This window comes from Pan troglodytes, chromosome X (assembly GCF_028858775.2).
Source record: "Pan troglodytes isolate AG18354 chromosome X, NHGRI_mPanTro3-v2.0_pri, whole genome shotgun sequence".
Classification (NCBI taxonomy): domain Eukaryota; kingdom Metazoa; phylum Chordata; class Mammalia; order Primates; family Hominidae; genus Pan; species Pan troglodytes.
In genome coordinates, this window is record NC_072421.2 from 33,418,439 (window position 1) to 33,436,642 (window position 18,204).

At 37.7% G+C, this 18,204-nt stretch overlaps 1 protein-coding gene and 1 non-coding gene across 15 annotated transcripts in view; both read right to left on the reverse strand.

Annotated features, from left to right (window-relative positions):
* The window catches only part of DMD (dystrophin), a 2,616,526-nt gene that overhangs the window by 1,715,555 nt on the left and 882,767 nt on the right, over positions 1–18,204 (reverse strand). For all 14 annotated transcript variants that reach the window (XM_063804906.1, XM_063804905.1, XM_063804907.1 and 11 more), the window contains 2 exons: positions 10,552–10,644; positions 5,581–5,658 (listed from right to left, as the gene is read on the reverse strand). In XM_063804906.1, the coding sequence (XP_063660976.1) occupies positions 5,581–5,658; positions 10,552–10,644 (171 nt within the window). The remainder of the gene's footprint in view (positions 1–5,580; positions 5,659–10,551; positions 10,645–18,204) is intronic.
* Positions 8,725–8,823, reverse strand: LOC112207241 (small nucleolar RNA U13). Its single transcript, XR_002941690.1, has one exon. It is a non-coding gene; the product is annotated as a small nucleolar RNA U13 (small nucleolar RNA).

An 18,204-nucleotide genomic window follows, 5' to 3' on the forward strand; every position in this document is an offset into this window, starting at 1 on the left:
CTCTACACTCAGTCTACTCCACCTGCTGATTCCTCATTCCAAATGCTTTTTCACCTTAAGGTCTTTATTACCGTGCCTAACCCATCTTCCTATAGACAATTCCAAGGCTCACTCCCTTTCTCCAGGTCTCTGCTCATATAGGAACTGAACCAAAAGGTCTTCTCAGACCTCTTATTCTACGTATCTCTTTTTTATTCACTGAACTGTCACTAAGTATATATTCTTCATATTGCCTACCATGTGGCTGTAATCTCTATGACACAAAGGGTTGTGTTTGCTCTGACACCAATCAATCATCTTATATACCTGTGAATTTTAAAAGGAAATTTGGATAGGACTTCTTCAATGTGATTATTTATATCCTGCACAGGCTTATTGATATAGAACACACCCAAGCTCATTTTTAGAAAAAAAATCCTGCTCGAGCATTTTGATTTATTCTTCCTAATAAGCAAACTAAAGTTGTACTTATGGATGTTTTCCATTTTTGTTTATACTTATTACAAAATGGAGAATTATAAGATAATGCATTTTTTTTTTTTTCACTCTGTGGCCAGGCTGGAGTGCAGTGGCGCGATCTCTGCTCACTGCAACCTCTGCTCCCAGGTTCACGAGATTCTCCTGCCTCAGCCTCACGCGTAGCTGGGACTACAGGTGAACACCACCACGCCCAGCTAATTTTTGTGTTTTTAGTAGAGATGGGGTTTCACCATGTTGGCCAGGATGGTCTCAATTTCTTGACATCATGATCCACCCGCCTGGACCACCCAAAGTGCTGGTATTACAGGCATGAGCCACCACACCCAGCCTATATTTACTTTTGAAAATCCATGTGTTATTGTTCAGCCACAGGCTAAGGTAAAGGTTCCTTTGTTCCAGGTTGGTTTCTACATGAGAAGGTCTTGAGGTTTTGTCCTCTAACGCACAGGCCAGCATCTTATGCAGCTCCCCATTAAAGCCCTAGCTCAGACGAAAGCATTGTTAATATCTGCTTTTGAACAACTCCTTCTCAAATTTAAGCCATTATTTTGCGGCCTTTTCCCTACTAAAACATTAGGAGGTTCTATATTTTCTGTAACAAATGTGGCCTTCCCTGAAGAGATTCATATGACATCATATTCTAATTTTATATTCACTTATATTCATTTAATAATTTCCTTAGAAAACATGGGGTCTGTGATCAGATTTATATATATGGCCCTTGGAGTTTTGGAGGTTGTAAGTTCAGGTTTACATTCCTCTCATAAGTTCCTCTTTTAATTGAAGTGTAATATGCATATAGAAAATTATACATAAGTGTAAAACTTGATGCATTTTCTTACAGTAAACACACATGTGTAATAGCTATCAGGTCAAAACATGGAACACTGAGCACCTCAGAAGATTCTCTTATGCATTTTACTGACTTGCTCCTTCCAAAAGTTAACCACTCTCTTCCAATTTTAAACCCATGGAAACATTTTGCCCATTTTTGAAATTTAATTGAAAGAAATCATAGTAGGTATACTTTGATTTATTTCACTCAAATATATTTTAACAACTTCATCTTGTATATTGTGTGTAGCTATCATTTGGTCATTTTCATTGCTCTGTAATATCCCATCATGAGAATGTATCATAGTCACTTCCAGTTTGGGCTATCACAAATAAAACTGCTATGAACATTCTCACATATATATGTGTTTTTGGCAAACTGGGAAATGTATTTCTGTAACTTATAAGTCTACAATAGAATTGCTGGGTGGTAAGAAATGTGCATTTTCACATTTAGTAGATCATGCCCAACTGTTTAATTAGTTGTCTGAATTATATTTCCAGACCTTAATTGCGAGACTTCCAGTTGATCCATGTCCTCATCAACATTTGGCATTAGTAGTCTAGTTCAGTCATTTTGGTAATTTTGTACTGGTATCTCATTACAGCTCTAATTTAAATTTCCTCAGTTACTGCAGAGGTTAAACATTTCTTAAATATGATTCTTGAATTTGTGAACACCTTTTGTGTTCCTGTTCAATTTTAGTTTCTTGTTCTATAAAACCTAAAATTTTAAAAAAATAATCAAAAAAACAGAAGACTGGGATACTCCATATTGTAAATGTGTCAATTATTCTCTATAGATTTAACTCAATGTTAATCATACTTCAAATGAATGTACATGTAAATGGAAAAGATTACAAAATACAAAAATAGAAAGGGCCAATAACCAATAAAATCTCGAACAAAGTGGGAGAACCTAGTTCACCAGATACTAGGCTGTATTATAAAACTACATTACTCCACATTACATGGTATTTGTGTGTGTAGAGAGAGATAGAACAATGGAAGTGAATTGAAGTGCAAAAATAGACCCACATATGTACGGACAAATTTTTAATGACACACTTAGTACTGTGAAGCAATGAGGAAGCATTATTTTTAATAAATGGTGTGTTAATTAGACTTCAAATAAAATAAACACTGAGTCTTAACCTATTCCTCACACCATATGCAATAATCAATTTCAGGTAAAACATAGATCCAAAATCAAATGGTAAAACGATAATGGTTCTATAGATAATAACCTAATATAGTATCATAATGGCTTTGGGTAGGCCAGTATTTCTTCAACAGGTCATAAAAATATAAAGTTTTAAAGAATAAACTATATCCAAGTGGAGAATTTGTTTTTATTAATATTTACCATTGAAGTGAGTAAAAAGGTAATCCACAGAAAAGGAAAATACATTTGCAACTCAAAACAAAGGGCTCATATCCAGAATATAGCAATAACTCAATTTTGATGAAGTCCAAGTTAACTTTTCTCTTTTTGAAATATGCTTTGGATTCAGGTATCATAAATACTTGCCTATCCCAAAGTCATATAAATTTCCTTCTATATGTTTTATTTCCAGGATTTTTCTGGTTCCCTTGGAGTAGGCAGATAGCCAGAAATGAGAAGGCAAGGGAGCCCCATTGAAAAAAGAAGTCCTGAAGATGCTGTTTCACTGAGTCAGTGCTGCCTGTTGACAATCAGCGAAACGGACAATGAATACACACACTGGCCACACTGATTATGTCTAGCCTTGTGGTTGGGCTCCTCTAGCCCCAAAGGGGACTTATCAGGCCCTCGCCAGAGATAACCACGCTAGGGATTTTCCCCACTGACAAGCATGCACACACTCCTCCAAAAACTTGCCCTATTCTTTTGCTCATTATAATAGTGTAAAAAACAAACAAACAAACAAACAAACAAAAAACCCACACACCCCTGGGTGGAGATTTTAGATGCCAATGAGATGTGGTAATGTGTACAAGCATATACAACCAGAGCATGTGTGCCCAAAAAACCTCCCAAAACATACTTGCAAGTAACACCCCCCATACACCCTTTCATGATTTATCACATAGGAGTCTCAAAGTTCCCCAGCACTAGCTGCTGCTGGCTCTTTCTTCCCTTGTGTTCGTGTGCATTCAGTGTTTAGCTCCTACTTATTGAGAATATGTGTTATTTGGTTTTCTGTTTCTGTGTTAGTTTACTTAGGATAATGACCTCCAGCTTCATCCATGTTGCTGCAAAGGACATGATCTAATTCTTTTCTGTGGCTGCACAGTATTGTATTCCATGCTGTATATGTACCAAATTTTTTTTTTGAGATGGAATCTCACTCTGCCTCCCAGGCTGGAGTGCAGTGGCACGATCTCCACTCACTGCAACCTCAGCCTCTGGGTTCAAGCAATTCTCCTACCTCAGCCTCCCGAGTAGCTGGGATTACAGGCATGCACAAGCATACTCAGCTAATTTTTGTATTTTTAGTAGAGACAGGGTTTCGCCATGGTGGCCAGGCTGGTCTGGAACTCCTGACCTCTGGTGATCTGCCAGCCTCGGCCTCCCACAGTGCTGGGATTACAGGCTTGAGCACCGTGCCCGACCTGTACCCGCATTTTCTTGATCCAGGATTGACTTTTACAGGATATCCAAAAGTTTGTTTTTTTAAATGACATTTTCTTGGTGGGGACAGTCCAGCTACATCAAATAAATTAAATCTAATAATTCTGTGTTCTGCTCTTTTCTTCACTGCTACATTTTGAAACAGAATATGATATTTTGATATTTCAAAGACATTTTCTTTGTGTAACTTTAATATTGTTAACAATTTTCATAATGTCAATGACACTGATATTTCCAAAGAGTCTATCGGACTAATAAGAAAATCAGTTCATAGATTATTCTGGCTGCAAAGTGAAAAATCTACAGTTAATTTCTTCATAAGACAAACATCTCTGTAAAGTAACTTTCATAGGTTAAAGGTGACAATGACCCTCAATTCATAAAATCAGCCAATTAATTGCTGCACAGTTTCCATTTCCATATCTTATGTAATGTCATCTCCCTGCCAGATAAGCTGAGCAACATTTGGGGGAGTACCTGTTATTATTAATCTATCCCTGCTTATGGTTATTTTAAGAGTAAGTGATCAACGTACTCAATGTACTTGAGTTTATCTTTGAAAGAGAGGGGTAATGTAATTAGGGAGCTATTAAGGGTCTGGTGAAATGTATTGGTCGATTAGACAGATTTTAGGATGTTAATAAGAAAGAAGGACTGCCTCCAATGCCATGACACAGGGGAAGAGCCACCAACTGGTTCAGAGGAGATTAGAACTCCTCTGACCTGCCAACTTGGTTTAGCTGTGACTGTTTACTTCTTCTAATACAACACATGTATTTTAATCCAGTTAAATCTAAACCAAAAAAAACAAATCGGCCATTCTTACCCCAAGTAAAAATAGTGATGTTTCTGTATAATTTATATGCTTGGAGACAGCGTTTAATAAGTGTTGGCTTGATTTAAACAAACATCATTATCAGGTTTGAACACATTTAGTACATAAATATTTGATATGGTAAAATCTGTTTGTTGCACAAAACACTGCCATAAGAAACAGAGTTCACCGGGCACGGTGGCTCACGCCTGTAATCTCAGCACTTCGGGAGGCTGAGGCAGGTGGATCACCTGAGGTCAGGAGTTCGAGACTAGCCTTGGCCAACATGGTGAAACCCTGTCTCTACTAAAAATACAAAAATTAGCTGGCCATGGTGGCATGTGCCTGTAATCCCAGCTACTCGGGAGGCTGAGACAGGAGAATAGCTTAAACCTGCAAGGCAGAGGTTGCAGTGAGCCGAGATCACGCCACTGCACTCCAGCCTGGGACACAAGAGCGAGACTCCATCTCAAAAAAAAAAAGAAAAGAAAAGAAAAGAAAAAAGAAAAAGAAAAGCAAAGAAAGAAAAGAAGCCGAGTTCACTGCAGGACTTTGTCCACCAAACACAGCTTCATGAAGTAAAATCTGAAAACAGGGAGCAGCCGATCAGTTCAGGTCTATGTCTTTTCCCTTCCCTCTGTGGCAGCATGCATTTGCTACCTGAATTATATTAGCCACAATCAGACATACACGAATCACAACATGTGCTCTCAGTCAGAACTGGTCTGATTTACAAGAGAATTTGAAATACTTTCTCTGCATTTGGGGCCAAAGCCCTCACTCAAACATGAAGCATGCTGTGCCACAGCATCCAGACCTTGTGCAGGGTACTACTTACATTATTGTTCTGCAAAACCCGCAGTGCCTTGTTGACATTGTTCAGGGCATGAACTCTTGTGGATCCTTTTTCTTTTGGCTGAGAACAAAACAAAAGAGTGTTCACTGACCAGCAGAGAGACCGACAATCTACTAGAAATGAAACCATTTATAATTTCACTATTAAGCTTGAATATTGTAAATGAACAGAGCCTGTGAGGCATTAATATAATGAATCTAAATACTTTGCGCTAATTGTCCTTGGCCTGGTACATTTTTAGCATGAACCAACCACTCTAAGAATGGCGACACTTTTTCTTTACAAAGCCTATTTTGGTATGATTGTTCCTTCATTCTATAGCCCAGTTGGGGATTACTGCATGACCACCAATGAGAGAAACATCAGCATGCATAAAAACATTTTCTAGTAAGATAGAAAAACAATTCCCAAACTTTTTAGAAAAATCTAAAGGAGATTTGACTCTAGCAAAATTATATAATGCCAAATAGGGTTAAAGGAAACCTTTTCTGTGAAGATTACCTTAATTGTCCTTGTCACTGAAGCTCTAAACCTCAATCATCTTTGGTTCCCTAATTTTATTCTCAACCCCAAAAGTTGTATCTTATCCTGTAATTTTTAAACCAACATCTGCATAGTTCATTGTAATATACAAATTAACTCATTAAGTTGTAGAGTTTTAGAAATTCTACCATTATGATAACCTGTTTTATTTACTCTCATTTTCATTTCTTTTACCTTACTACAAGCCCTTATTAGCTATTGCCCAGAGAAATCTAACCTCCTTCCCTTCTCCACTCACTCACCATTTTTTTCATCCTTCCTTCATGCCATCAACAATGACGTTCCTGAAGTAAGCCCACTGCCAATGCAAACCACTTGCAAAGTTCTCACCTAAACATTTGGGTGATTATAGGTAACCGTTAAGGGCAAGAGCTACAAAGCTGACTGCCTGGGTTCAATTGTCAGCTCTGCTGTTTTTGTGCTGTCTGGCCTACATAAAAAATTTAATCTCCCTGTATACCAGTTTTCTCACCTGTAAAAAATGGACTTAATGAAAATATTAGCAAGAGGCATACACAAGTTACATGTGCTCTCAATAACAACTGCTCTGATTTACAAGAGAATTCGACATACTTTCTTCTCTGCATTTGAGGCCAAAGCCCTCACTCAAACATGAAGCATGCTGTCTCACGGGATCCAGACCTTGTCCAGGGCACTACTTATTGTTCATATTGCTCAAACCATTGTACATATGGTCTCTGGCAGAATTCAGTGTGTCGATATGCATAAAGCACTAAGATTGGTGCTTGTCACATAGTTGGTCCAACATAAATATTATTGACTTCGTAGTATGTGCCAAGTACTGTGAATGCACTACCTTTAATCCCCGCCTTGCAAGGCAGTTAGTTTCATCCCTATTGTACAGAAGTGAACCTCAGGTTAAAATATCTAATATATAGATTACCATATAACTAATAATTGATGGAGCCAGGACCCAAACTTTTGTCTGTGTCTGTAGAGCCCCAGTCTTGCAAATTTATTTCCTTCTTCTCTAACTACCTTGTGCATGCACCAAACAAATATCTATATTTCTGTGTCTTGCATTTAACTCCTATACTTTCCAGCAAAGCTCCTGGTCTTTCTCAAGTAGTTCCTCACCCTAGAACTCCTTATCATTTGCACTGCCTGCTGAACAACCCAAATAAAGCTAAAGCCATCTTACTCTCCAAGGTAACTTGCCTGATATCCTTTATAACACAGTATTGACATCTTGTTCCTTTGATTTCACAAAACATTAAGGCTAACCTTATGAACCAGAATCTCCATTTTTACCTCTTAGATTTTCCTCCAAGAATGTCAGAATGATGTTGGTTTACATTCTGATATTTTTCCCACTTTCCACCAAAAAGAGGAAAAAAATAAGACTATAGAAAGACTTTAGATTTAAAAAAAAAAAAAAAAAAAAAAAAAAAAAAGCAACAGCCAGACATTTGGGGAGGCTGAGGCAGGTGGCTCATTGAGATCAGGAGCTCAAGACCAGCCTGGCCAACATGGTGAAACCCCATGTCTACTAAAAATACAAAACTTAGCCAGGCATGATGGAACATGCCTGTAGTCTCAGCTACTTGGGAGGCCGAGGCAGGAAAATTGCTTGAACCCAGGAGGCAGAGGTTGCAGTGAGCCAAGATCATGTCACTGACTCCAGCCTGGGCGACAGAGTAAGATTCCATCAAAAAAAAAAAAAAAAAAATACATGAAAGAAAAACAGCAAATAACCAATCTTCTTGTGTATATATAGATTGACAGTATACAAGTTTAATGGTAATTATAGGACTTTAAAGTTTTGAAAATAATTACTCAAATCAGTTCTCTGCCTAGTAGTTAGACCAAAGCCATATATTTCCTTTCAGTCAATTACATAATTATATAGTCACAAGATTTAGCAAAATTTTCCTTTGTATCATATTCAAACATTAAATGTACACATGTGCATATGTATTAGAACCAAACATAGTCTACTCTTTTAAAAAGCTGCAGTTTCTGATCCTGAAGGGGGAACTTAAAATCTGCCCCTATTAGAGTCTCCTTGGGGAGTATTTCTTATTTTATGATTGTAAGGCAAGTACCTTCCTTTTAACCCTGGGGATGTCCTGAGCCAATAATCCAAATGCAGATGCTTCTGAGTAGAATACTAAAAATTTCTGTTCTATAGTATACATGCCTCCCATTAGGAGTAGAAGATATATCTCTACAGAAACTATTAGAATTCAAGACAAGGTATAGTGAATTGGAGTTCTGGGATCGGGAGCATTTGTTAGAGGTGATTCTGCTTTATGAGAAAGGCAAAATCCTCAGACCAGGGCTGACAGATCTGTGATTAGGACAAACAATGGTGAATGGATTCTGTTAGTAGCAGTATCTGAAATTATGTAATCTACACTGCCATGTGTAAATGTTTGGTGATTTTTCCCTACCACTAGCTTACCTTATACTGGCCAATCTCATGGATATTTTGTTTGATATTTTTTTCTTTAATGCTATTACTGATTAGGTTCATTTTTTCTTAGCATCTATGTATGTATATGCATAAATGCAAATCATGTGGATTTTTTAATTTTGCCAAAATTAGTGGTTTTTTCTTTATATCAAATGGGTAGTGTGCCAACATCATAAGTTTAGAGAAAGGCGTATCTCATATCTGAGTATAAACACCCAAATCATGCTTATGAATTACAAAAGGATCTGAAATTCATTATCTTAAACATTATGTATGAAATTTGTTAACCCTGACAAAATTGCTTTGGGTGATAGATGGGTTGACTCAGTCAGGGAAATGACCAGAGGATTGCAACACAGGATAAGTGATCACGCAGATACCTGGAAGTGAAGAGACAACAGCCTCCTAACAGAGGGTCAGGACAAGATGAGTAAGCCATAATCTTTGAAAGATTTTTCACGAACATTTGGAAGACACTGGGACTTCTGTATTCGGTAACTGAAAGTAGGACTGACTTCAGAATACAGGAGAAACGAGATACACAGACACACTGATTTCTGTACATACGCTACGTATCCATATATATGTAAATTGTTCACAGTCATAGGAGATGAATTACACACAAATGTATCTCTAACTAGTGAAATTAAGACTAAGTTTACACGATGACCTCAAATTGGCTCCCAGCAAACAGTTCAGCTATAAGGTATTAAATCTGAATTTTTCCCCCTTGACTAAAGTTATTATTTCAATATGTCATCAAGTTGTTCTTCTATTAGTACAAGTTCAGACTTCTTGAAAAAAATGGATCAGTTTTAGTATTAATCTCACATAGCTGAAGATAAAAAATGAAAGCATAAGGTATGTCTCTTCTGTATAGGACTTCAGAATTTAATTGAGGAGGGATGTCAGTCATACGTACACTAAAAACAAGACAAAAATGGGCCTTCTGTGGAATTTGAGAGGGAAAAATTAGCAAAGGTAATTTGGGAAAAGCTTTACTGAGGAGAAATCAAGGTTTCTGGGAGACTGTTGGGGTAGACAGAAGTACAGAAAGAAATATAGGCAAGTAAAACAATACAGGCAAAAACCCAGAGATATCTGACAATATATACCGAGAAAAGAGTGGCTTAGCATTAAGTGTTACAGGAGGCAGGTTGGGGTAGATAGGATTTTTGCTAACTGACTTTGAACGACAGCTTCAGATTGTATAATATGACAAAATCTGTGTGTGTCTGCGTGTGTACGTGCATGTGCTGGGGAGTTGTAATGAAGGGCAAAGATAAGAGACGAAGGCTATGATTTAGCAGAATTTGATAGGTAGAACAGTTATTTATGACTGTAGACTGGGGGCTTAAACTCTACTTTTTAGAATAGCAATCTAAGACGATTATTTCAGTCAGGGGATTTCAATTTGAGTTCTTTTCCCCCCCAGTGTAAGACCTTGATCAACATGACTTCACTGATCTGTAATCATGTATATCAATCATGTATCTTCACAGGAATGCTCTGAAGTTAGACAAGGTAATAGTTCAAGAGGAAGTGATATTTTCATCACATATGCTATCACGTATTACACTATAATGCCTGTACCTTATTATGCTATCCCACATTCATAAACTCATACAGGTTCATTGTAAAATAACTTCAAAAATACACAAAAGTACAAAGATAATTTTTCAAGTCATTATGTATAAAAGCCTTCATTAAGATATTTGATAAGATAGATACCAAGTAGTAAAACTGAATAATATCTATTAATATAAATTGTATTACTGAAATTTTTACTTTTCCTGCAGGCGGTAGAGTATGCCAAATGAAAATCATACGAGGTTGCTTTACTAAGGAATAGGTATTGCTGGTTCAATCAGTAACCTAGTCATTCTACTAGATGTCATAAAACTATGTTGTCAGTTTCTGGTCTGAAATTCTACTAAGTTTAAAGTTAACTTTCTTAAAAATAAGTCACATACCAGTTTTTGCCCTGTCAGGCCTTCGAGGAGGTCTAGGAGGCGCCTCCCATCCTGTAGGTCACTGAAGAGGTTCTCAATATGCTGCTTCCCAAACTGAAATTAAAAAAATACACTCAATTTAACAAAGCACACTTCCAATGATACATTTTCACGATTATCCCTTTTGAAAACTAAAGCTATATTTAAGGATAATTAGTGTGCATAATTAATCTGCCAAAGATGATGGATGAAAAAAGGAAAGTTCAAATGACAAAAAAAATTTAAAAATTTTATCATAGGTCAAGTCTATTTGAATTAGTTTGAATAGCAAGAGTAAGAGATTTATACCCTAAATGATCTAATTAATTCACTTAAATGAATATAGATTCTATGAAGGAGAGAAAAAATACAGGCATGATCAAGGCAGTTAGGGGTAAAGGGAAAAGTAAATACACAAAGAAGCAAAGACCACAATCTACCTGGGTGGGTACATAAAGTTTAACCATTCTTGGAATATACCAGTCAGAGTGGTTCGACATCCTTATCACTCAAAACATGCTTGCTGTGCGTACACATTTTGCATGCTATGACCTATTCTCATACTGGATAACTCAAATTTTAGGAATATCGGGTTTAATTAGGTTTGAAACAATCCTGTGAGAGCTTTTCATCTATTTTACTCAGTTCTTTGCTCAGGAATTATACTAAGGAAAAATAATAGTCAATAAATAATATTTAACATTTTTAACGTAAATACTCATGAGACACACTGTTAAATGAGTGAATTTCATAACCGTTGTGGCATTTCTGAGATTAGCAGTAACATACTTAACCTCTAAGTATCTCATGTAAGATGAGTATGTGGCTCTTTGTCATGAAACTAGAACGGGGTAAAGCCAAAATTATGGTTCAGATTTGTCTAATTCTGGGTTCTTGTTCTTTCAATCTTATGTTGCTTCCTTGTCCTTTTATAACCTACTATTTGATTATCTTTCAAACATTTGTCTTTCTTTTGTCATACTTCACCAAATCATTTTCTGCTTAAAACCCTACAATCCCCTCATGAGGTAATTCCCAGCTTTTTCATCACCTATCTGGAAATCCCTAATTTAATCAGTCACAGACATATTGAGCATGAATAAACCTGAGCTAGGTACTGAATCATATACTAGTACATCAGACATAGGCCCAGACACTATAGAACTTAGAGTCCAGCAAAGAAAATATTCCTAAAAGGTACTATTACATAGAAGCATTAAAAAGGACTAAAGAACATGTAACAGTGGGAGCTCTCACAAGCCTTGGGATCAACAAATACTTTCCAAAAAATGTCAGGTGATGGGTCTAACATTAGCCTTTGGGTGACTGTGCTCTTTTCATACACTCCTTGGATCACATATAAACTTTGAATTTCACACAAGTCAAGAAAATCCCTGGTTTCCAGGCAAAAGACATCCCTTAAACTTCCACGATTAAAAACATAGGATTTAGACTATTCCTACAACCAGGTAGCCATGTCAATGACAAGACCTGTAAATGCCCGGGTACTTCAAAAGCAGGGAACAATGATACCTGCGGCAACCAACCAGTCCCTGTGTGCCCAGCTTTGTGAATCCAGCCACATATATACTTAGACAAAAATTATGAGTTATTCTTTTGAAATTCTACTCAAATAGATCCATTTTAAAATTCCATGGGAAAAAGAACATAACACAAAACCCTAACATGCTAGAATTTTTAAAGAATAGCTTTACTAGGAGGGAGGCAGAACAAGACGGTCAAATAAATGGAACCTTCCAGCAATCATCTTTCCCGCTACCACTGCTATAGAAACACCAAACTGAACAGATATCCACACAAGCAAGCACCTACATAAAAACCAAAAATCAAGTGAGCAATCACAGTACTTGATTTTAATATCATATCAAGGAAAGAGGCACTGAAGATGGTAGGAAAGACAGTTACGAATTGCCAACACCACCCTCCCCCATCCCCTGGCAGAGGCCATGTCTCATGTAGACGATCTGTGTGCTTGCAAGAGGGAGGGCGCAGGAGTGTGAAACGTTGCATTGGAACCCAGTGCTGCCCTGTCACAGTGGGAAGCAACACAGGGCAGAATTCATCAAGCGCACATAGAGGGAACATTTAGACCAGCCCTATCCGGGGAGGTATCACCCATCTCAGCAGTTAGAAGCTGAGTTCCAGCTAGTCTCACCAGTGTGAGCTCAAGCACTTTGGGGTCCTAAATAAACTTCAAAGGGAGTCTAGGCTACAAAAACTGCAATTCCTGGGCAAGTCTTGGTGTCGTGCTGGACTCGAAGTCAGGGGACTTGGTGGGCACACAACCCAGTAAGACACCAGTGCTTGTACCACCCCATCCTCTAACCCCTAACAGTGCAGCTGACAGCTTTGAGAGAGACTGCTTCTTCCACTTGAGGAGAGGATAGGGACAGTAAAGATGACATTGTCTTGCAACTTGGACACAAGCTCAACCACAGTAGGATAAGGCATCAGGCAGAGTCCTGAGACCCCCCATTCCAGGCCCTGGCTCCTGAGTGACATTCTTAAATACACCCTGGGCCAGAAGGGAACTTGCTACCTTGAAGAGAAGAATCCAGTCCTGGTAGAATTCGTCATCTGCTGACTAAAGAGTCCCTGGGTCCTGGATAAGCAGCAGTAGTAGCCAGGCAGTATTCACCAAGTCTTGGGTAAGACTCAGAGCCATGCTGTCTTTGGGTGTGGCCCAATGCATTCCCAAGTGTGGTGGCCATGGGGATATACTCCTTGTGCTTTTGGAAAGGAGAGGCAATAGAGTGGACTTTGTCTTGCAGGTTGGGTACTAGCTCAACCACAGTTAGGTAGATCATCAAGCAAGCTCCTGGGTTCTCTGATTGCAGGTCTTGGCTCCTGGATGGCATTTCTGGACTCACCTGGGGCATGAGGAGAACCCACTGCACAGAACGGAGAGACCCAGGCCTCGCAGCGTTTACTCCTAGTTAACTAAAAAGCTCTTGGGCCTTGAGTGAACATCAGTGGTAGCCAGGCAGTACTCACCATGAGCCTGAGGCAGTGGTAGCCATGGGGAAAAATTCCTCTGCTTATGAAACAGGAAAGGAAGAATGGGACAAACTTTGTATTGTGGCTTGGGTGCCAGCTCTGCCACAATAGAAGAGAGCACCAAATAGATTCATAAAGATGCAACTTCAGGCCTTGGCTCCTAGATGGCAAGCATCAAAAGTCAAGGATAAAGACAGGATCCTAAAAGCAGCAAGAGAAAAGTTACATTCCAAAAAGCTTAACAACAACTAGTAACAGGCTTCTCAGCAGAAAACTTACAGGCTAAGACATGTCATGCCATATTTAAAGTGCTGAAGGAAAAGACCCTTTATGCTAGGATAGTGCACCCAGTGAAAATATCCTTCCAACAAGAAAGATAAAGACCTCCCAAGACAGAAGCTGTGGGATTTCATCAACACCAGACCTGTTCTACAAGAAATGCTAAAGAGAATTTATCAACTGGAAAGAAGAGGACCTTAACTAGCCAGAAAAACCATCTGAAGGCACAAAACTCAGTAAGTACAGACAAACACAAACTATTTTAATACTGTAATTGTGGTGTATGAACTACTCATATATTGAATAAAAAGAGTAAAAAGAAGGAAGCTTTTAGTTCCTTAACAAAAAATAACTATAATAACTTTAAGACATAGACAGTATAATGAGATATAAACAAACAACAAAAAGATTAAAAGAGACGAAGTTTGAGTTTTTAATTAGTTTTCTCTTTGCTTTCTTGTTTATGCAACCAGTATTGTCTGTTTGAAATAATGGGTTATAGTGTTTGTAAACCTCATGGTAGCCTCAAATAAGAAGATATACTAAGATTCACAAAATTTAAAAAGCAAGAAATAAAAGCATGCCACTAGAGAAAAATCGCCTTCACTAAAAAGGAAGACAGGATGGAAGAGAAAGCCACAAAACAACCAGAAAACAAAATGGTAGGAATAAGTTCTTAATAATAAAACTGAACATAAATGAAATAAACTCTCCAATCAAAACACAGTGACAGAAAAAACAAAAAAAAAACAAAAACAACAACAACAACAAACACCAAGACTCAATCTGTTGCCTACAAGAAACACGCTTCACCTACAAAGCCAGACTTAAAATTAAGGGATGTAAAAAGATATTCCATGTCAATAGCAACCAAAAAAGAACAGGAGTAGCTGTTCTTACATCAAACAAAATATATTTCAAGACAAACTGTAAGAAGAGACAAAGATCAACATATAATAAAGGAATCATTTCAGCAGTAAGATATACCAATTGTAAATACATACGTACCGAACACTGGAGCACCCAGATATATAAAGCAACATTATTAGACCTAAAGAGAGCTGGAAACCTCAATACCCCACTTTCAGCCTTGGACGTAATCAGGCAAAAAGTCAACTAGGAAACATTGAACTTAATCTGTACTACAGACCAAATGTACCTAATAAATATTTACAGAACATTTCAACCAACAGCTGCAGAGTGTACATTCCTCTCATCACCACATGCAGGATTCTCAAGGATGGGCCATATGTTAGGCCACAAAACAAGCCTTAAATTCAAAAAATTGAAATATAAAGTATCTTATCTGACCACAGTTGAATGAATTGAGAAATCAGTAATGAGGAATTTTGAAAATTATACAAAACACAAGGGAATTAATCTATATTCTCTTGAATGATCAGTGGGTCAATGAAGAAATTCATAAGGAAGTTATAAAATTTCTTGAAACAAAACTGTAAACACAGCATACTAAAACTTATGGGCTACAGATAAATCAGTACTAGCAAAGTTTACAGCAATAAGCACTTGTATCAAAAAAAAAAGAGAAACAATACATCTTAAAGAACTAGAATAGCAAACCAAACTCAAAATTAGATTGAGTCATGAAGACATGCAAAAAACCCTAACAGACCAATAACAAGTAATGAGATCAAAGATGTAACAAGTCTCCCAGCGAAGAAAAGCCCGAGACCTGATGGCTTCACTGCTGAATGTTACCAAACGTTGAAACACCTAATACTCAAACTATTGTGAAAAAGAGGAGGAGGAAGCACTTTTGAACTCATTCTGTGAGGCCAATATTAGCCTGACACGAAAACCAGACAGACATCCAGAAAACAAAACTGCAGGCTATTATCTCTGACAAATACTGATACAAAAATCCTCAACAAAATACTAGCAAACCAAATTCAACACAACATTAAAAAGGTCATTCGTTATAACCAAGTGGTATTTGTCCTAGGGATGCCAGGATGGGTCACCATATGCAAAAAATCAATGTGATAGATCGTATCAACAGAATGAAGGACAAAAACCATATCATTTCAATAGATGCTGAAAAAGCATTTGATAAAAATTCAACATCCCTTCATGATAAAAGCTCTCAAAACTGGGTATAGAAGCAGCATACCGTAACTCAGTAAAAGCCACATATGAGAAACCCACAGCTAATTTCATACTGAATGGGGAAAAACTACAAGACTTTTCTCTAAGATCTGTAACAAGGATGCCCACTTTCACTACTGTTGTTTAACAGATTACTACAAGTCCTAGCTAGATCAAAGAAAGAAACAAAGGGCATCCAGATTGAAAAGGAAGAATCAAATGATCCTTGTTTACAAAACTAGGAATCCCATTACCTGACTTCAAATTATACTACAGAGCTATACTAACCAAAAATGCATGCTAATGGCATAAAAACAGACGCATAAACCAATGGAACAGAATAGAGCCCAGACACAACTCCACAGACCTAAAGTAAACTCATTTTTAACAAAGGTGCCAAGAACATACACTGAAGAAAAGACCATCTCTTCAATAAATGGTGCTGAGAAAACTGGATATGGATATGAAAAAGAATGAAATTAGACCCTTGTCTCTCGCCATATACAAAAATATCAATCTAAGTGGAACAAAGACTTAAATCTAAGGCCTCAAACTATGAAACTACTACAAGAAATCATTGGGAGAAAATCTCCAAGACACTGGTCTAGGCAAATATTTCTTGAGCAATACCCTACCAAGCACAAGCAATCAAAGCAAACATGCACAAATGAGACATCAAGTTAAAAAGCTTCTACACAGCAAGGAATGTAATCAACAAAGTGAAGACACAACACACAGAGTGGGAGAGAATACTGGCCAACTACCCACCTGACAAGGAATAACCAAAATCTATAAGGGGCTCAAACAACTCCATAGAAAAAAATATATATAATAATCTGATTGAAAGATGGGCAAAAATTTGAATAGAGATTTCTCAAGAGATGACACAAATGTCAAAGAGGAATATGAAAAGGTTGTCACTATCATTGATCAGAGAAATGTAAATCAAAACTACAATGAGGTATCATCTCACCCCAGTTAAAATGGCTTATATCCAACAGACAGGCAACATCAATGCTGATGCGGCTGTGTGGAAAAGGGAACCTTGGTACATCGTTGTTGGGGATGTAAAGTAGTAGAACCACTGTGAAGAACTGTTTGAGGTTCTTCAAAAAACTGAAAACAGAACTACCATATAATCCCGCAATCCTACTGCCGGGTATATACCCAAAAGAAAGGAAATCAGTTTGTCAAAGAAATATCTGCACCCTCATGTTTATTGCAACCCTATTCACAATAGCCAAGATTTGGAAGCAATCCAAGTATCCATTAACAAATGAATGGATAAAGAAAATGTGGTACATATATACGTAGTGGAGTACTACTCAGTCATAAAAAAGAAATGAGATGCTGTCATTTGCAACAACGTGGATGGAACTGGAATACGTTGTATTAAGTGAAATAAGCCAGGCACAAAAACAAACTTTGCATGGGCTCACTCATATGCAGTAACTAAAAATTAAAGCAATTGAACTCATGGAGACAGAGTAGAATGATGTTTACCAGAGTGTAGTATGGGTAGTTGGGGACAGGAGGAGTGGGAATGTTTAGTGGGTACAAAAATCTAGTTAGAATGAGTAAGATCTATTTGGCAACACAACAGGGTGATTACAGTCAACAATTTACTGTACATTTAAGAATTTGGGCCAGGCAAGGTGGCTCACGCCTGTAATCCCAACACTTTGGGAGGCCGAGGCAGGCGGATCATGAGGTCAGGAGATCGAGACCATCCTGGCTAACACAGTGAAACCCCGTCTCTACTAAAAATACAAAAAATTAGGTGGGCTTGGTGGCGGGCACCTGTAGTCCCAGCTACTTGGGAGGCTGAGGCAGGAGAATGGTGTGAACCCGGGAGGCGGAGCTTGCAGTGAGCCCAGATCGCATCACTGCACTCCACCCTGGGTGACAGAGCAAGACTGCGTCTCAAAAAAAAAAAAAAAAATTTGAAGTGGAATGTTTGTGGCACAAAGAAAGGATACATTCTTGAGGTGACAGATACTTCACTTACCCTGATATGATTATGCTTCGCATGCCTGTATCAATATATCTATTTACCCCCTAAATATACTATGTATCCATAAATTTAATCTAAAACAAAGCAACTTTACTATACATAATATACACATAAATCTTAAAACAGTGCCATTTTAATGAAACTTTAAGGAAAGCTCTCTAGTAATAAGAAAATAAATTTACACTTTCTAATAGTGCTGCCAAGAACTTCATATCTAA